Source organism: Candoia aspera, chromosome 4 (genome assembly GCF_035149785.1).
Source record: "Candoia aspera isolate rCanAsp1 chromosome 4, rCanAsp1.hap2, whole genome shotgun sequence".
Taxonomy (NCBI): domain Eukaryota; kingdom Metazoa; phylum Chordata; class Lepidosauria; order Squamata; family Boidae; genus Candoia; species Candoia aspera.
The window spans coordinates 58,219,434-58,240,791 of NC_086156.1; the positions used below are offsets into that span (position 1 = coordinate 58,219,434).

General features: G+C 38.8%; 1 protein-coding gene across 1 annotated transcript in view; it reads left to right on the plus strand.

Annotated features, from left to right (window-relative positions):
* Nucleotides 1-21,358, plus strand: part of CNTNAP2 (contactin associated protein 2) — a 1,282,126-nt gene that overhangs the window by 1,088,187 nt on the left and 172,581 nt on the right. The window contains exon 14 of the mRNA XM_063304201.1: nucleotides 2,806-2,962. Within this exon, the coding sequence (XP_063160271.1) occupies nucleotides 2,806-2,962 (157 nt within the window). The remainder of the gene's footprint in view (nucleotides 1-2,805; nucleotides 2,963-21,358) is intronic.

Sequence of the window (21,358 nt, forward strand, 5' to 3'; positions counted from 1 at the left end):
AAGTTCTAAAAATTAAAGGGGAAATACAAATGACAAATTAAGAGAATGACCTGGAAACTGTTTTCTTACTGGATCTACAAAAGAGGCTTGCTTTGAAGAAGTCTATGCAATAGGATAAAGAAGAATTGAAGAGAAATCAAATCCTATGACAATATTTGAATGAAGTGAAGATTAAGATTGTTAGAAGTAAAAAGAAGGAATATAAAGTTGGTTTATCAAGGTGAAAACATTTATTTGCAAAGTTATGACAACTCTTTATGGATTTTTTGCTGACCCCAGGATTGAAAAGTTGATGTTTTATGGATCTGCTTATAGATAAGGGAGAGGATACGGGATGAAGAGGTATCTGTAATCTTATAGGGGGTGAAGAGTTATTAAATTTGTCTATACTTGTTGTAATGAAGGTTGAAGTATATAATGAACTTTATATACTTTTCATTTTCTTTATCATATTCTTTACTCTTTTTTATTTTCTTTTTGCACTCATTATTCTTTCTTACTATTCTTTTTTTCTTTCTTGAAGCCTAGTTTGTATTAGTTTTTACTATGTAATCAAAATCCTTAACAAAATTTTATGCAAAACAAAAAGCAAAATATACATGTATTCAGAAGTAAGGCCTGTGGCATTCGGCATGGCTTTCCCCAGCTGAGTGCTCATAGAATTGCAGCTTAAAACAGATAGAATGCTCACAGAAGAAACGAAGAACTTGAGGCACAGTCCGAACCAGCATATTTCACCATGAGAAGACTTGTAACCATTTCAGGTTTTCAGGTTGCTCAACTATCAGAATTGCCCCCTGATGAAAGCAATGCACACATAAGGTTCTACCAAAAAAATTAAATTAGACAGATGGAAAAACTGGCTTAAATTATCTCCAGAGGATTCAACTCAAAGAAAGAAGATCAGTTGGGTTTATATCTCCCATGATATCTCACAATCACAAAAATCAGCTTTGACTTAAACAACCTTTTGATCTGTATACAAAGTCTGTAACATCAGTTCACCTAAGACATACCTGCAGCAGTCCCAAAGGATATAATGATTCCAACCCTGAAGGTTCTGAATTAGATTTCAATCAATTAGTTTCCATTGACCTGAAAAATGTTGGTTTTTATGTCAGCTTAAAGTCATGCCCCTAATATGCCAGCTCTTACTAAAAGCATCGTGCTGATATTAAGTACAGAGCAAGGACTCCACATTTTCCATTGGATTTAATAGCACCTAATTTTGTTTTAGACTGTTTATTTAAAAAGATTTTTTAATTAAAAACTTTATGGGGTCTCATAAAATACAAAGAAAACCTGCCATAAAATTACACACATCCAGAACAAAGCAAGTAATATTATTATAGTAAGAATCCTTGGCACGGATTAAAATTGCCGTTAGAAATCACAACATTTGATTGCCCTGCAAGTGAGTGTCCTTAAAGTCTCTAACTGAGGAGTCCCTTTGGGCTTTTTCAGGGAAAGAATTCACATCTGTCAAATAGAGTGAATTCATCATCTGTCTGATTACACCTTATCACCACAGGCAGGGCTGAGTATTTTTTCAGCAGTCCAGTAATTGGAAAATGAATAGCTGACAGCTGTGTTCACTAAAGCACACAGAACAACTAGCCAACTACCTTTTATTCAGTACATTGTGCCATCCCAGCCCAGGTGGGTAGTTTATGGGTCAGTGTGTTGTGCGAACCTAGAAAATTGGGTTGAATAAACTGTGGTTCATTTAATCATGGGAAAATATGTCATGCAAATCTGGCTTCTCATGAAATAAATGTTTAGTTCTCTGAAGGGGAAGGAGATATATGTTGTTTGAGCAGACATGGGATTAAACCAGCTGATTTAAAATGGCTTTTTAGTCCATGTAGATCTGTGAATGGAGAATTGAGATTGAGGACTCTATGCAGGATAACAACATATGCATTTAAACTATTGAAATGTATGTAAAAGTATCTATACACATAAATGAAATTACTGTGCCTGGTATAACTCCTGACGTAAGGATATTAGTCATATGATCTGGCAGCTTTATCACCCTTTCAGTAATCTTCAAGAGAAATTGCTCCCTACCTACTTCATTTTATTCCTAGAAGTCCTAGTCAAGAAGACTCAAAGTTGTATGTCAGCAACCTCCATAGGGTCACAGCTTACCTATACCCACTTTGCAAAAGCTAGAAAACTTATGCAAAAAAGTTGTTTCATTCCTGAAGTTTCATGGACATGGAATTGATGTATTGGTGCGTAATTCAGGAGAAAATCATGAAAATATATTGTTGCTTGAAGAACAAATGCTGGGTGAAGAATTAGGCTCTTCATTTATTTAAATTGAACACTCTTAATTTAAAAGCATCTTGACCTTTTTCATAAACAGATACTTTCACACCTTGCAATTTGCATAGTTTGCACTTGACAAATTTTTGCCCTAGGACTGGAAAAATCGCTGGTGCTGAGCCACTCTGGAGTCTATATTTGGCATGTGCCCAAGAATCATGAGTTATGTTTCCCTGTTTCAAGTATAATGATGACTGCTTAACTATGAACTGCTTAAGAATCTGCAATATTTCTCTTGCTGCACACTGATAATGAACTATAAATTGGATTATAAGGATTTGGGTACCGTATATCTAAAATACAATGGTTTTTGGTGACTCTCCATGCTTTGGTTGAAGCAGAGTATCTAATCACTTTTGATCAGTGCATTTCTTTTCAGGAAGAACCTGGTGACTCCTGAGATAAAAATAAAAGCATCGTGTTTAGCATCATGAAGCTCTGCTGCATTTAATTTTCCATTCCTTGTCCTTGCAGATGGCAATCCATATACCTGGTGGACTGGACGTGCCAATGAAAAGCACTACTACTGGGGTGGCTCTGGGCCAGGCATTCAGAAATGTGCCTGTGGTATTGAACGTAACTGTACTGATTCCAAATACAATTGCAACTGTGATGCTGATTCTAAACAAGAGTAAGTATAATGTTATGTGTTGTTAATAATTTAAATGTTTCACACAGTAGTGACATTCAACCTTATAAATAAAGCAAACTGATCAGAACAGTGCTAAGCTCAAGACAAGCACAACCAATAAGGACATTAAAATTAATTTCACCAGAAGGTCATTTTGGCCCCCAGCTTAGATGACTGCAAGATAAGTAGATGAAGAATGAAACTACCTCCTACTAATTAATATAGAAAAATTGAACTACTTTGCATGATCTTGAATATTAAAATAAGCAGTCAGTACTCTTTTAGCCTATTTACACAGTGATTATTTTGAAAGATACAGTACATTTCATTGTATTGGTCTATGTGAATATCTTTTAACTCTTGGTTTTCCCAAATATATCTTCCTTTCCCTAAGGAAAGCCAATTTTAATTAAAAAAAAAACCCTTTAATTTAGATACTGAACAACTAAAAAGATCAAAAGGAATTCTTTTTTTTTCTTTTTTTTCTTTTTTTGGCACATCAGCAATCTGAAACTAAGATTAATATTAAGTTACTATTTTGATTCTTAGTGATTATATAAATGTGTGATTATGGGTTTGAAAGTTTTAATAATGAGACATATTTGTCCTGACAGGCAGGAACCACGCCAAGACGAGGAATAGGTCTCTAGTGTTTTATTACTGCTACATTAGACAGAAAATCCTAACAAACTGAAGAAGCGTGGGAAACCCCAGACAGATAAACCCCAAAAGTCAAGGCGGGTCTGTTCTGTGTCTCTTTGAATGACAGCTCAAATTCTCTCTACTATGCATGCGTTTTCCCCCCTGGATAGGGGCCCCCTCCTCATCACCATCAGTGCTCATGACAATATTTCTTTATTTTATTAACATTTTTCTTTGTTGCATTTAGGCTATTGATATCTAGACTGATAATGGCTTGCTGACTGTTTGAATTAAAACTTTAATTCATTGCATTATTAATGGTTGCTGAACTGCAGAAGACACACAATACAACTGGGATAAATAGGTAATTAAGTATATGGATTTACAGAAAATGAGGATAAATTAAAGGGGCTTTCTTTCATATGACTTTTAGGTGATGGAAGAAGAATCAAAAGAGGTTTAAACAAGCCTAGAAAATGATAGGAAAAGGAGAGGTTCCAAAATAAATCAGCATGTGGATGATCAGTTTAAGAAGAGACAGACCGTGGGGGTTTAACCTTCTAAAATGATGCAAACAAGTTATGTAAGAGACATTTAAGTAGATGGTTATTGAAAGTCTATGAGGGATTTCTCATGTCTTCAGTCCAATCCCTGATCAAAGCACATCCAGTGCTTTTCAGTATCCAGTGACTTACTGCATTGAATATTGACCATATTAGCCATATTTGGATGACTGTCTTCCAGTGTTGGTATGATCTTAAAACCTTTTTGTCATGTATGCAGTCTCCCAGCTCCTAACTGAGTGTGAGCAAAGAAAACAGGAAGCCTTCATTAGCCATAGTTTGTTGCCTACCTAACTTTGAAAATTAAGACTAGTAGCCTACAGCAAGCCAAAATATTAAAGCCTGACTAGCTATTAATTTAACATCCTGGCTTGTTCTTAGAGCTGTGATTAGTTCCTGTTCTGACAAAACAAACTATGATTAGCTGACAACTTTTGGGTTTATTTGTTCAGACCATATAAGCAGGTTGCACATGTAGGCAAAATACTTGTTCATATTTTGACTTACTGGACTGAGATGTGATCATCCCAGCTGAATCATTATCATATTTATTAGGTATCAAAAAGCTATGATAATTTTAGAGGCAAGAAATAATTCACAATAGCCTATTGTGGTGATTAGACATGTACTATCTCTGATCTCTAACCACTGAGCAATATTATCTACTTTTATCTTGGTTATTATCCTAATCTTTGCATAGCAGCTTCTAATGTTAAAAAAAATGGAATATTTGGGCAGAATATGGTAGAACAGAAGAAGAAGAGAAAATATTTCAGTAATCCAAACGTATTTTTGAGAAGAAAAGCTTTAGTCAGCCCCCAGAACTTGTAGATGCATCTCCTTAAGAAGGACTCTTTAGTACCAGGTAGCCTGCAGCATCTGAGCAGATCAGAAAGATTACTACTCCCAATTCCTTGGCTATTTTTATATTCCTGCAGCTCACAAATCAAAGAAGGCCACCATGTTACAGCTATTTCTTTATCTTAAACCATTAAATTATATTCAGGTGTTCAGAAGAGAACATATTGAGGGGGACTAGAAAGGCAAACTCTGGTTAATCACCTCTCACCTCCCCGTATTGTTGGCAAAGGTCAGCAGGGAGGGTGTCATCATTTTCAGCTATGTGTAGTTACAACCTTCTCGGGGACATGGGGGTTTGATAGTGCACGTTCTATTGAGAATACCTGAAGAAGGGTTTAAGGTTCTTTAAATCACCAGAGATGCTTCCCTTTGATTCAAATATCAAAGCTTTTGACCTATTTCAATAGCTGTGCACCAAGCATAGCAGGAGGAAAAATATAGCACAGAAACCCTTTCCTGATATTATCTCTCTGTGCATGAGAGGGAGAATGAGGAGTCATTATTCCCTATTTCATAGTGGCCAGAAAAAAAAAATGTCCATGTCTAGTTTTTCATCTCAAAGGAGCAGGACTGGCAGCAGGCAAAGCAAAATTTACCCTAATGGCACCAGGAAGATAGACTTTGGTCCATGTGCCATATTTCCCTCAGAAAGAGTGCAGATAAATTGTTTTGAGGAAAGAAGAACCTTGCTTAAGGTCTTCTGAATTGGATAGGCCAATCCTGCTGGCTAAACAATTATGTCTGTAGGTTGAAACCCTCTCAGAAACATAGGTTTGTGTGTGTGTGTACATACATACACACACATACATACATGTACATACATACAGACACACATACACTCATTTGGTGAATTACAGCCCAGTTAATTTACCACAAGCCCTCTGGAAGTTGGGTAAAACTACCATTTGTTTATCAAGAACCAGCTGAATTAAATTTACTCATGACTTGTGAACTTGCTCGTTTTGGGAAGCATAGCCTCATCCAGAATGGGCTAACCATTTGGTCCTAAATCAGTCCTAAGTGGTGTTCTGATTCAATGAAATTTCAGTTGAAGCACATTTTTGAAGTGAAATGCTAAATCAAAGTCATACTCTTTTTTGGAACACCATCTTAGAGTGAGTGCCCCACTTTGATCCTGATGCTAAAATGGTCTTGATACTTCTGTGCATCTGCAGAGACCTCTTCCCATTGGATCCAAACAGTTGGGCAGCCAGACTTTCATTCATTCATCCATCCAATTTATATGGCCACCCAAATCACACATGAGACTCTTTTCCAAACTGAGGCATTGTTTCAAATCAAATTCACTGCATTGGTCCAGACTTAGACTATGCCCTCATTTGCACAAGCCCTACCAGTTTTATTGCCAGTCATAAACCTGGATTAAGCTTCATTTTGTTTCAAACAGTGTTCAAGAGACATGCAGTAATATTATAAATCTTGCTTCTCTAATCAAGTATTAAAGGACTACTTCAACAGGGAATTTAAATATTCTTAATCTATTCAGTCTGCCTGAGGCAAATAACAACTCTTAGAAAGAAGTCCTTTGTATATGTTTAACATTACTGAAACCACTGTGTACTATACTTTGAAGAAATAATTGCAGAACATAATTTACCACAGCATGAAAGCTCATTCTATTTCCATAACAGTATAATAAGTATAAAGAGAAATTATTAATGTGGTGTGTGACTCAGTTTAGGCTTCAAAATTGTGTGCATTGATTTCTTAAGAGACCACATCTCTTTGTGCATATAAGGACTCTTACGGCACAATGCATTTGTGTTTTCAACCCTTTCCCCATGGACGTAAGAACTGAAGATAGAAGATGAACTCACACATTGCACAAGTAAATTTCTTAGACAGTACAGAGCATTGAGGCCAGTTTCAGTTGTGATTTTACTACATCATCCATTGAAACTGAGAACTAAGCCTTCTATCTATAGGTGTCAATGGGGCTTTTGTATAGGAATGTATACGTGCTGTATTTATACAGAATTATATTCTCTATATCTATTATATGGATGGTGGAGCTTTGTTTTTTATTTTATTTTGTATTATTTAGGGAGAGAAATGTCAGACCAGTGTCATGAGTACTGATGGCGAGCGGTAGGGGGCCTCTATCCAGGGGGGAAAAGGCATGCGTAGTACTGAGGAATTAAGCAGCCATTCAAAGAGACACAGATCAGACCCACCTTAACTTTTGGGGTTTATCTGTCTGGGTTTTCCCACGCTTCTTCAGTTTGTTAGGATTTTCTGTCTTATGTAGCAGTAATAAACACTAGAGACCTACTCCTCGTCTCAGCGTGATTCCTGACTGTTAGGACAACCAGGGCCTTTTGTGGTTGGGGACCATGCATGTGTGAGTGTATTTGGTGAGGGGGTTGAATAAGTATTCTGCCTGGATATGTTTGTACTATGCATATACTTTTGCAGGATACATATTTTTGTGGGGTTTGAAGGGACAGATGTGAATTCTTGTATAGGTTCCATTTTTCCAAGAAATAGTTCCTTTCTTGGCTAACATTTCCTTTCATCTCTGTGGATTCTTAGGTCAGGCATAAGAACAAATCAGGAATAAGCCAGAATTCATAAACCAACTTTAAGCCAGATATTCAAACAAAGAAAAAGCAGGCAAAACAAATCCTTGCTAAATATTATGTACAAATCCGTCCATACTGTGCCATCGTGTATTACTTTGCACATGTTAAATTTGCTGCACTCCTATAGTCTATGCTTCTGTGTTGGATTTTGCCCATAAAATCATCTGTTTCTCTCTATGATAGTACCTTTCCCCATTTTTCCATTCAGTACACATGAAGATTAATAATATTAAAGTGATCCTCAATGCTCGATTGACTCCACAGTAGTTACTTAGGCATGCTTTACCAGCTTTGGAATGAAAGCCTACTTCATTTGTTCCCTAGTTCGTATATTTCCACCATGCAGAACATTACACTGTGAAGATGGCTGTATGACACACTGAATCTTAAACTTTAGAAGTTACTTTTGTTATGAAACAATTTGATGCGTCGTTAAACAATACAAACCTTTGAAATGAAGCAATGGAACACAAAATGATGAAGGTTTTTTTCATATTTAGTTTGAAATGTATCATTTAAGTAAGAACTATTCTTCCCCTCCTAATTTCAGGAATCCCTTTTTAGTCACAGATGCTTGGTTCTTTTCAATTTCAGTTTTGCAGTATTTAGCTAATACTGCTTACATGTTCGCTGGACAGCGAGCTGTAAAATCGCCAATTGTGATGCGAGTCAGTTATTCAGAAATCAAACTGCAGCACTGAACGTATTGAAGAATGAGGAAACCAAAGGCCTTGAAAATCAAGTTAACATCAAACAGTCACATGCTAAACCCATTCCTGTCTCATCCTATTCCTTTTTCTCCTTTGTCTGCCACTGCAACAGATGCATGGAACTCTTCTTTATATTTTGAATTAAAATGTAATGGCAAATGAAGAGGGACTCTACTCATATCTGTACACTCATCAAGAAAAGAGTCCAGATGTGAGTAGAGCCCCTACTTACTATTACATGATAACTTACATAGTCGAAAGAACCATTTCAGATCAAACTCCCACAGATGGATTTTGTAAGGATTGCCTACCCTAATAGACTCAGACTCACCAGCAGGAACTTAATGATATCTGATTTATTAAAGAATAGTATGCAAATACAGAGAAAGCTGAGAATGAGCAAAAGCGCGCCAAATACAACCTAAAAACCCTTGGCTGAAACATAATCCCTCCCCTCGCCCTGCCGATGCAAACTCCCCCCCCCCCCAGGTGCTGGTAACCGTTTCTGCTGATGTCCTGGGAAAGAAACCTTGAACACACGAGATAACCCAAACACATTCCAATCCAGCTGCTAACATATAACAATCCCACGAGATAGAATCCTCCTCCCCTCCCAGACGAAACATGCATCAGCCAAATGACATGCGAAATGTTACGATGTAGTGGTAACATTGGAACGGTGAAAATGACAGATTTCAAATAATCCTCAAAACACTGAAGGTGATTAATTGTTCTCACATTAATATTCAAGCCGATATGTGTTGAATAGAGAACAGATACTGAATAAGAATTCATGCATGAACTTGCTGCATTAATGAGAATTTAAGTTGTGGCAATGGGTCATGCAAATCAAGATCCAGTTCAGGACAATTTAAGTTTTAGTTACTAAAAGCTAACACATGTCAGAATATTTAAATGTTCAAGCTATCCCATGGAAGTGTCCTCTGCATACATCATTTAAAGAATAATATTTTTCATTTTTGTTTAGATGCAAAGACATGCATCTTTAATGGCAGTAATTAATTATGATAAATCTTATTATGTTCAGTGGGTTTTTTTCCTCAGGTAAATATGTATAGAATTGAAGTCTCTTTTTGTTTTTCATAATTTATATACCGGTGAGTGATTAAGGTTTAACACCCCTCTTCTAATGCAATTTCTTGGAAAGACTCTTTTTTTGTGGGGAGGTTGCTTTTGAGTCATTGTTGACTCCTGGCGACTGCCTGGACAAGTCCCTTTGTTTTCTTTGGCAAGGTTTTTCGGAAGTGGTTTGCCATTGCCTCCTTCCTAGGGCTGAGAGAGAGTGACTGGCCCAAGGGCACCCAGCTGGCTTTGTGCCTAAGGCAGGACTAGAACTCATGGTCTCCCAGTTTCCAGCGTGGTGCTGGGCCCACTTCTAAAATAATTTGGAAGTGCTTTGGGCCTCATGCAAAGACAGGATATCTCTGGTATTCATTAAGACAGCCTGATTTTTTAAAAAGTTTTGTACACAAGTCTGAAAAAAATGCCATGGCTTCAAGAGTTGCATTAGATTTTTTTTTGTAAGTGACTTTTTTTTCCTTACACAAAAGTCTGGAAAAAGTACAGTGTTTTCATGGTATACTCTTATAAAACAATTTGAGCTTTAATTGTTACATAAGTGTACACCACAAAACGCCTTACTTATATTGAACTATATTCAAATACTTTGGTAAGCCGTATTAAATTCACAGGAGCTTATTCTTAAAGTCAGGATATATCAATCGAAGCTTATCACAAATTGCATTATTTTATACAAAACAAAGCTACTCTGAAATCAATCAGGGTTCTTTCTCAACAGCCATGCACTGTGCATTTTCTTTGATCAGATATGGTCCTACAGTACTTTTTTTTTTAACTGAAAGAAAGTAAAAATTGTTTTAAATTTGATCACAAAGCATTTAGATACACAGCTGATATGTTTAACTGATTATGATTAAAGGCTGTAAAAATGCATTCAGAACTAGGTGATCATTCCTCCATTACTTCAAAGGAGCATAAATGGAAGCCTGCATTTCTTTTCTGCATTCACAGTTGACATCACTATTACATTCTTCTGCTATCTGTGTTAGAAAATCAACGAGAGTTTTATATCAAGATATATGTGTGTGAACTAGATCAAAACTTAAAACAGTTGGTTATTTAAATGCCCCAACAAGCGCAAGTGGAGTTGTTCCCTAATTCAAACATGACAAAGTGAGACTAAGCTAATGTCTGCTCCTGACATCCCTACAGAATTTGAACCTTAGGTTTCAGACTGTATACAGCTCATGGTGTGAAGGTAAACAACAGCAATTAGAAGCAATTAGAAATCATGGGAAATATGATGCTTATAGGCCCTGTTATCCCTGGCCACTTTGTCCATGTACCATCTGGAGACACAAGCTACTTTTCATAGCCTCCCTAGTTGCCTGAATTAATTCTGAAGCAAGGCAACAAGAAAGGGTTTTACTGAGCAAAAGATGCAGGGAGGTCATTAGGCCACATCAAGCTCTGAAATAAAAAATAAGAAGAAGAATTGCATATTTCCGAACAGATCTAATTAAAGAAAACAGTGAATTCTGAATATCCTTGAGATGTCATTTAATTAGTCTATTTTAATTAAACCTATAACAAAGAGAAGGAAAGGTCTTTAGAGAATAGTAATGTGTGGATTAAATTGCACCACCATTTTTTTCCAGTGCTATGAAAATGACTGTATTTGGCTTAACTGACTATTACTGTACTGGACATGGCTTATAAGGTAGACTATCAGATAGATCCTTTTGAATTCAGCAGCTATTTATCCTATACTTCAGAGGACAATAAGAAGAAATATTGCAGGATGGCATGTCAAACCCCCTCCACTGTAAAATATTAATGCACTCAAACATTAAGCAAATGTACAAGATTCAGAACCTTAGTGACCAATACTGATTTTAGTAATAATATACCGATTTTCTATTTTCCCAGAATAGGATTCATTTTATTTATAAAGCCTGAGTTAGTAAGTTGTAGGAGTCTGCAAAACAAGTGATAAAGTGTTAACAGGTGAATGAAGAGCATTTCATTTTCTAACAAGGGCATCTGCCTATTGAAAAGGTTACCTCAGCAACCTAAAAAAGTAGAAATCCGTAATTATAAGTATACAAAAAAGTATCTATTTTTTTCCTGTCTTTTAGAGCAGACTGATTTACATAATGAAAAAGATGCATACCCAATTACACATCTGTTAATTACCTTTCTGCTATGCTATCGCTTTAAATATGTTTACAAATTTTGGAGCGTTGAGTTGCCAATAATTATTGCTAATGAATGAGCATAAACATGTTCTAAAGATAGTTATTTAGTATTTATTTTTCTCCTAATGGCATCATCTTTGTCTAACTGAAACATTTAATTTAACGGCAATCACCAAAGCCTCCTTCTGCCCCAGTGGATGTACCAACATCATGTTTATAGCTCAATTTGTAGCTCACACTTCAAATAATCCTTTGAAAAAGGCACTGCTATAAGAAATGGCATCTTCTGAAACCCTTAAATAGCTTGGAACTTGAAATGGCTCTTTTCTTCCTATCAATTACAAAATAATTAAGAACTTCAACCAAATTGGGGCTGCCATACTTAACTGAGGAAAGACAAAGATGCTATTTCTAGCCTCTGTTTTCATGTAGTGACTGGAATAATGTACATTATAGCCCATGTAATACAAACAACCTACAGCCTGTCTAGGCTCATTTGAAAAATAATATGTGTGCTAAGAATTTTATTTTTAAAATAATCCTAAATGAGGCTAAAGTAATCTTGCCTTGTGACAGTAGCTAATAAAAACTGAGCTCTTGTTAATGTATATTAAAGAAAAAAATAATAAATCATTATTTCCTGTTAAAAATAATAGTAGTGTTTTACAAATTTAATGTACAGATTGTAATGTGTGTGTATGTATATTTTGATTATGTGCCATCAAGCTGATGTTGACTCTTAGTGATTACATAGACAGACCTTCTCCAGGATGATCTGTTCCCAATCTAGCCCTTCAAGTCTTCCAGTGATGTACCCATCACCACTGTAATTGAGTCCATCCACTTTCCTGCTGGTTATCCTCTTCTTTTCTTTCCTTCCATCTCTCTCAACGTTATAGACTTCCCCAGCAACTAGGTTTTTGCATAATGGATTCAAAATATGATAGTTTGAGCCTGGTCATTTCTGCCTCAAGTAAGAACTCTGGATCAATTTGTCATTTGTTTGTTTTCTTGCTATCCATGATATTCTCAGGAGTCTTCACTAACATCAACGTTCAAAATTGTCAATACTCTTTCTATCAGGACTTTGCTCCTTCAAAGTCCAACTTTCACTTCCATAGAGAATCACAGGCAAAAACATTTCCTGCATGATTCTGAAGTTTCAGATATAGACTTGTCATAGTCTGAATATCTTTTCCAAGACTTTCACTGCTACACTACCAAGTGCTACTTGTACAGTATATTTTCTGACTGCTGGTTCCTGTATGTTAATAGTTGATCTTAAAAAGCAGAAGTTATCTGCCACTTCAATATCTTCATTGTCAATTCTAAGATTGGTTGTTGTACCTGTTGTTATTAGCCTGGTCTTCATTAGATTTAATCTTATCCCAATTTTTTCACTGTGTTCCTTGAATTTCATTACTAGAACTTCCGGATCACTTACATTTTCATTATCAGCATAGTGTCATCAGCATAGCTGAAGTTGAAACGACTGAAAAACTGAGCCCAGTGAATTTGTTTAGGACTGAGACGCCGGGGGGTGCGGAGGGCTTCCAAATTCCTGTGATCGGTCCAAACCTCAAAAGGGCATTTAGCGCCTTCAAGGAGGTGACGCCAGGTTTCCAAAGCAGCTTTTACAGCAAACGCCTCCTTCTCCCAAACATGCCAATGGCGTTCAGTTTCAGAAAATTTCCTGGACAGATAAGCGCAGGGTTTTAAGTGATTTTCAGAATCCCTCTGTAACAATATAGCCCCAACTGAGGAGTCAGAAGCATCAACTTGGACCACAAAGGGGCGTTCAGGATCGGGGTGCTGTAAAATAGGCTCAGCAGTGAAGAGGGTTTTTAACTTCTTGAATGCTGCCTGGCATTCAGGCGTCCAATTCAGCACTGCCCCAGGGTTTTTTACTTTGCGTGTCTCCCCCAAACCCTTGGTACGGAGGAAATCAGTAAGGGGCAAACATCTCAGTGAACCCCTGGATAAATTGGTGATAGTAATTACTGAACCCTAGGAAACTTTGCAATTGCCTCCGGGTGTGGGGACATTCCCAACTTAAAATTGCCTGAATTTTTTCAGGGTCCATCTCAATGCCCTTGTCAGACACCCGATAGCCCAGATAGTCAAGTTGGGTCTTGTGAAATTCACATTTGGAAAGTTTGGCATAGAGTTTGGCATCTCTAAGCTTGCGTAACACCTGTTTGAGGAGGCGTTCGTGTTCCTCCTTGGTTTCAGTGTAAATGAGAACATCATCTAAGTAAACCAGGACCCCTTTAAACAAATGAGCATGTAAAACTTCATTAATCAACTGCATGAAGATTCCGGGTGCCCCTGCCAACCCAAAAGGGAGGACTTTGTACTGAAATGATCCTAGTGGGCAATTAAAAGCAGTTTTCCACTCATCCCCAGCTCTTATGTGAATGCAGAAATAGGCTTCACGAAGATCGAGCTTGGAGAAAATCTTGCCCTTAGACAAATGAGCTAGCATGTCCTTCATGAGAGGGAGAGGGTACTTGTTGACAATAGAGATGGAATTTGACCCTCGAAAGTCCGTACAGAGTCGAAGCGTGCCATCTTTCTTTTCCCGGAATAACACAGGGGCCCCAACTGGGGAATTAGCAGGTTCGATAAATCCCCTTGACAGATTTTTGTCAATGAAGTCCCATAATGCCTCAAGCTCCTTCTGAGTCATCAGATAAATGTTTGGCTTGGGCAATTGAGCATTGGGAACCAACTCTATTGCACAGTCAGTTTTCCGGTGTGGGGTAGCTGATCTGCTTCCATCTCTCCAAATATGTCTGCAAAGTCTTGGTATTGATCAGGCAAGCCTTCTAAATGTGCCAAGTTAGGGCGTGGCGTGGCGATCGCAGCCCTTCCAACCCCTGCATGTGCAACTATCTCCGCTGTAGGAGCTTGGTAAAATCCATCTTTAAAAGTCACAGTTCTGTGCTCCCAGTTTATATAGGGGCTTCGATAGGTCAACCAGGGGATCCCCAGGATTACCAAGGGGTTGCCAACAGGTCCCACCACGAATTTCAAAGTCTCACGGTGGCTGCCCATTTGCATTGTCACAGTTCCAGTGAAATCAGTTGCCGCCCCCCACCCCTGCCATTGAACCATCCAACTGTGCGAAGATCAAAGGCTGCTGGAGGGGAAAACTAGGCAGGTCCAAAGCAGCAACCAGATCAGGGTGAATTAAACACCTGGAACACCCAGAGTCAACTAAAGCCCATATCTCTGTAGTTTTTGTGCAGGAACCCACTTTCACTTTTACTGCTAAAGTGGGACAGTCAGCACTCACCATAGCATCTTTGCGCCCATCCTCCTCCACCTGCTTGCAGGCGCTCTTCATGGCAGGTGGCTGGCGTTTCCTGCCAGCTCCTTAGAGTCATCTTCAGCCTCTCCCGAGAAGTAGATTACTTCCTCAGCATCAGCTCAATCTCCACCCTTGGCTTTTGGGCAATCAGCTGCTCGATGGCCTTCCTTTCCGCATCAGAGACACTAACCCCTTGCATAGCGTCGATCTCTCTCCTCATCCCAGGCTCTATAGCTTGGCTGGGCAGCAGTCACAGCACTTCGGGGTCCCCTCAGGGTGGTGGGTGGTCTTTCAGATTTTCTAGTTTGCATGAAGGTTGCCTGCCAGACAGATCCAGTCGTACAATGACTCTGGGTTGTCTCTACACAATGCCCACCATAGGAAGTCCCAGTTGAGTCCCTCTTTAAACCGTTCTATTAGGGTTGACTGAGACCAGTCAGGGATTTTCCCAGCTAGAGCCTTAAACTCTAGGGCGTAATCAGCTACGGACATTTGGCCCTGGGTAAGATCCTTCAGCGCCTTCTTAGCTCTTGCCTTGGCCAGAGGATCCTCAAAATGCAGCTTTAATGCCCACATGAAATCATCAAAATAATCAAATGCAGGGGAGTCAGCATCACTTAATTGAACATACCAGTCAGCCGCTCGACCCTTCAACTTGGTAACAATGGCAGTTATCTTAGCCTCTTCGGAAGGGAAGTATGCTCCAAACTGCCTCATGTAACTTAGCATTAGTTAAAAAGAAAGATAATTTTGTTGGATCCCCATCAAACTTGACAGAAAAGTCTCTCACTCCCACTCTGGTTGGAGCGGAATCGGCAGCTACTTGAGTGGTGGGGCCCCAGGTTACAGTAGCTTTCCCTCTTCGGGGTGGGGACACTGGTGATCAAGCCCTGCGGGGTGGAGATTCATCCCGGAGCCGTCTCCGGCCCTGCTCCGCCGGTGGTCCGGATGGGGGGATGGTTGCGGGAAGCTGGGATCTCCTCCGCACCTCCCCTGCCCCTCCAATGACAAAGAGGTTTCTTAGCATGTACTCTATCGATTCTATTTTGGCCTCCATCACTCTTAGCCTTTCAGGGGTTTGAGAGTCCTCCCTCCCTCGCATGTTCAGCTGTCTCTCTGTTGACACCATAGTTGATTCTATGTCTGGGGTCAGCGGGAACCGATGCTTCCAGGATGCCCCCGACGTCCCTTGCTGGGGTTCCTCTACTTCATCCAAGGTGATCAACTCTGCGAGCAATTCGCTGGGTGCTGGTTGCTCTGGCTTTTCTCCATCGTTAGATTCCTCCACATCAGATCTGGAACTCGATCCATCCCAGGAGTCTGAAGGTTCTGGGGTGAGGTTCAGTTCTCCTCTCTTGACTGTCAACTCGGGCATCAAGCTAGCCATCTCCTCAAGTCCCCCGGTCGTGAGCTTGGACTCAGCCATTGTTAGCTATTTTCCCTCGCAAGAAACTGATCTTGGTAGGAGCTAACGGTACAACTTTGGAGATTCTCAGCTTTATGTAATGGTTGCCTATTCTAAAACACAATCAGACTCATGATCAGGAATTCAAAGATATCTGATTTATTAAAGAATAGTATGCAGGATCACAGAGAAAGCTGAGAATGATAAGAGCGTGCCAAATTCAAACTAAAAACCCTCGGTGCAAATGAAATCCCTCCCCCCGTAGAATCTTCTCAAGTTCACAAACCCAGGTGCTCCTAGCAGTTTCTGATGGTCTGTGGGAAAAGGCCTTGAACAGATAACATAACCCAAACACATTCCATTGTACTGATTTCACATACAGCGCTTGGTACAAGGTTTCACAGCAGCTCCCTCCCAAACAGAAACGTGTGTCAGCGCCATGGCATGTGAAACATTACGATGTATAAACTACATTGAATCAGTGAACATGACACCAGGTTCTTGAGGTTTCTTTCTCCAATTTTAAAACTATGATCATCCAGCCTCCTCAATATATATTCAGCACATACAGTAGGTTGAATAAATAAGGAGAGAGTATGCAACATCATCTCATTCTTTTGGCAACCTAGAATGAGTTCATTTAGCTATGTTCCATGTGGACTCTAACCTCCTATCCTGTTTTACAAGACAATGAGATGTCCTGGGATTTCCTTTTTCCTAAGGACATTTCACAGCTTGACATATTTGATACAGTCAAAGGCCTTTCTCTCCTTGCTTTCCATGGCTGTTTCCATCTTCAGAGTTTTTACGGATGTCATTTGTTTCTGTTGTCTTCTACTAGCTCTGTGAAATTCTTTGTTAAGTTCATTCCAGAGATCTTTGACTTTCTTAGCTTTGGCTTCTCTTCTCTTCTTGGCAGTTCCCAATGTTTATTCTAACATCCAGTTTGCTTTCTTTTGTTTCTTGGTCCTTGGCAGTCTCTTTTCACATTCAGCCTTAACAGCTTATTTGACTTCATTCCACAGTTCCTCTGGTTTCCTATCAGTGAGGTTCAGGACTTCAGAGTAATTCCTGATGTTCTTCTTGAAAATGGTAGATATATGCTCAAGATTTTATTAATCATTTTGTGGAAACTGGTTGGCTTTGTTTTTTTCACTTTAGCTTGACTTGGAACTTGCACATGAGCAATTCATGATCTGTTCTATATTCAGACCCTGGCCATGTCTTTTCTGATATAACTGAATTGTTCCGCCTTTTACTACCAATAGTATAATCACTTTGATTTCTATGAACTCCATCTAGTGATCTCCATGCACTTAGGCATCATTTTGGTTGTTTGAAGACTGCATAAGCATTGAAGAAATCATTGATTGATAGAAATTTAGAAGTTGTCCCCTGCTTCATTTCTGCTTCCTAGACCATACAATTCAGCTACATTTTTCTCCTTATCTAACTTGGGCATTCCAGTCTCCAATCACAAGCAGCACATCTTGCTTGCATGTTCTGCTGATTTCAAACTCAATAAAACTCACCAATCTCTTCTTCTGCATCGGTGGTTGGAGCATAACCTTGAAAATCATCACATTAAAGAGTGGTCCACAAAGTTGTCCCCAAAGATACTATTAAGTCATTGACTGCAATGTACCCAAGTACGGTCTCTGCTACGTCTTTCCTGACTATAAAGCAATGCCATTCCTTCTTTGTTTTTCATGTAGTAAGATGCTGATTCTAGGGAGAGTGGAAGGCAAAAGGAAGAGGGGCCGACCAAGGGCAAGATGGATAGATGATATTCTAGAGGTGATGGATTCGTCCCTGGGGGGCCTGGGGGTGTTGACCAACAGGACGCTCTGGTGTGGGCTGGTCCATGAAGTCACGAAGAGTCGGAAGTGACTGAATGAATAAACAACAACAAAAAGTAGTAAACCTTATTAGCTTCAGACTGAAAGTGTCCAGTTGCAGTACATTTCAATCTGCTGATGCATAAAATTCAGTGTGTAGTCAATTTACTTCATCTTTCTCTGTGTTGAGCTTTTTCCACATTCCGGTGTCTTATGTTCCAGGTTCACACTGTAATTCTGTCTTTTTAGCTTTGGATTTTCTTTTCCTGCGTGACAATATCAGAAACTATACTGTATATCCCAAAGGCTTTAACCTAAGCATGCCATAAACACCATTAGTAGTCCAAAAATATCCTTAGCTCTTCCTCAGCGGCACGCTCAACACCATCCACTCTGAGGAACCCATTATCTGACACTATATCATTAAACATTATTTATCCATGTAGTTTTGTTGATAAAATGAATTACCTTGGACTTCTCTTACACAGTATGAAATGATGCCTTTGCCATTGTCACCAAATTGATCATCTGCCTCCAAGATCTTCCTATATCTCTGCTGCCTAATATAAGTTTCTGCTAATCCTGCTGGGACTATTTATTGGCATACACTTTGGGTGTTCTTTGCTCATCACTCCTAGGAACACCTTAACACCACCAAACTGAGGCAGAGTACTTGAGGGGAATACATATACATATAAACTTGAGGGGGACATAGGCATAGACACTGAATGTTTTCTAATAATTTTGAGCTCAAATTCAAGATTGGATTGGCCATTTTGCATTTTCTAAGTGGGAGCAAATGGGGCATGTTATTTCATGCTGTTTAAAGTGTTCCAACATCCTTGGGTGCCTCAAAGCAATGATTAAATACATACATTTTTGCTGTTGTGTATTCATAGGCTATGCTGAAATGAATTCATTTATGTTGCTTCTTTCACGGTCTTAGGTATGTGGCTGTTTGTACAAGCAGATACAAATGTGTACTTTGTGTTGCTTCCATTGTTTGCTAGATCAACACTAAATTTTGTATTTAAAAAAATACTCTTGGTAAATTTTATTTAGGTTGGATATGAGGCTTTCAATATTAACTCCCCTTACTTTTGTGACCCTAGGAATTGTTTCAATTCCACTGTTCCATAACTCATCATACACAAAACATTCCAAATGTTTTCTAGGTGTAATAATAATGGTTCCTGACAGATGCTATAGATAAATAACTCTTTTCCTGGCCAGAAGTTTCAAAACTTCCACTGTTCCTCTTTACTGCTTGAAAAACCATGTGCTGCTAAGAAAATGGCCAACACTTTCTAAAGGAGTGTAATAAGTGTCTCTAGCAGGTTTATTATCTGGTAGAACCTATAGGTGCTATAACCAGTCAAAAATGTCTATACACGATTCATAGTTATAGGGCTGTAGGAATTGTTTAAATGGACTTTGTGAACACATTGCCTCTCTTTGAACAAATAAAGCAGCTACTTCTTTTGCAAGGCTCACACAGCTCCTTTGACAGCTGCTTCTAGCTTCTCCGTATGTGTGCCTCCACACACTGCAGTTAACTGCAAAAAAAAGCAAAAGACATAGCTACTTTAATAATTTAAAAAAGAGTTGCTTTGTTCACAGGATCATGTGTTACAGACTACTTATTTAAATGTTTTCCACAGCCCTACAGTTCTTGTATAATAGGTCCACAAAGAGAAGGTGTTGCAATTAACATAGAGGAACAAAATGGATCATCTGCTGTAGATATATATGGCAAAAGTGTGTGCATGTGTATGTGCACATGCAAATTATAGTTGGCCAATGGCCTAAATAATACAGAGGTTATAATTAAATCTTAATTGTATTAATATGGCATTCCAAGGTTACAGTTGGGCCACTGGAAAGAATCTACTTTGGATGATTATCTGAAAAGCACCCTTTACGCAGCATGAATATATTCAGGCAATGATAATCCATAATTGCATTTTGAAGCGAGGTCCTGAATATCTAGAAAAAAAAATACATTTTAATTCTGGTAAAGGAGGAGGAGGAGGAGGAGGAGGAGGAGGAGGAGGAGGAGGAGGAGGAGGAGGAGGAGGAGGAGGAGGAGGAGGAGGAGGAGGAGGAGGAGGAGGAGGAGGAGGAGGAGGAGGAGGAGGAGGAGGAGGAGAAGAAGAAGAAGAAGAAGAAGAAGAAGAAGAAGAAGAAGAAGAAGAAGAAGAAGAAGAAGAAGAAGAAGAAGAAGAAGAAGAAGAAGAAGAAGAAGAATCCAGGAAAATTATAGAGCAGCTAGGTAAATCTTATTTTCTTGCAAGTACTTCAGAAGAAAAACTTGGCATTGGAAGTGATTTTGTTCCCAGTAATTCTTTAAAATTTTTCTGTCCAGTGATATGAAAATATTCTGTGAATAAAGTTTACTTAAGTATGATTAAATCCAGAGAGGCTTCTCTGAGAGGCACTCCCTCAGCTGAATAAACTATTTACTAGTGGAAAAAACTTTGCTAGACCCATCTGAGAAAGCAAATTCTATGAATGTCTATGAATTTTTACTGTAAGTAAAGGTATCCTAGAAAGAATTAAATATGATTAATATATTATTATCTAAAGAGAGTGAAAGTAAGAAAATTATCATATATAAAAAATGTGGGCTGGCTTCTGATTATGGGAGTTATATTGTTCAGTTTATCTCCTAATTACCTCAATTAATAGCATCTCCACCTCAAGTGGCTTCTACAGAGCAGAAACAGTTTCTGTCACTAGCTACTGTTTTAAGCATTGCCCTTTCCAAGATCTCTAGTTATAAGACAGCCTGTCAGATTCAGTCTTCCTCTTTTCCCTTCTGCCTCTGATCTTCCTCTCACCTCCTTTTCTTTCAAGGCTCTTTTCTTCTCTGCAGTTCCAGCTGCCCCCACAAATCTCTTCCTAGTCTTTCAACCTCTGCCGGCAACAGCCTCTGGCCAATGAAACCTCAAAACTGTACTCCCTCTAGAGATGACAAACAATGGCATTTATTTTAGTCTCTGAGTTCTGCCCAATATACCCATTCAGTATTGCTCCTGCTAAAGAGATGTTATCCTTCTTAGCTACAGTAACTGAGTTCTGTTCACCATCAAGGCTTACTGTAAGGTCGCAATTTATATTTTGCTCCCTTTCAAAAGACAATGTTTAACCAGAAGCAGAGTGCAAATGAAGCCACAAGCTGGCATAACACTTACATTTGTGATTTTAAATGCAAATTTAGAA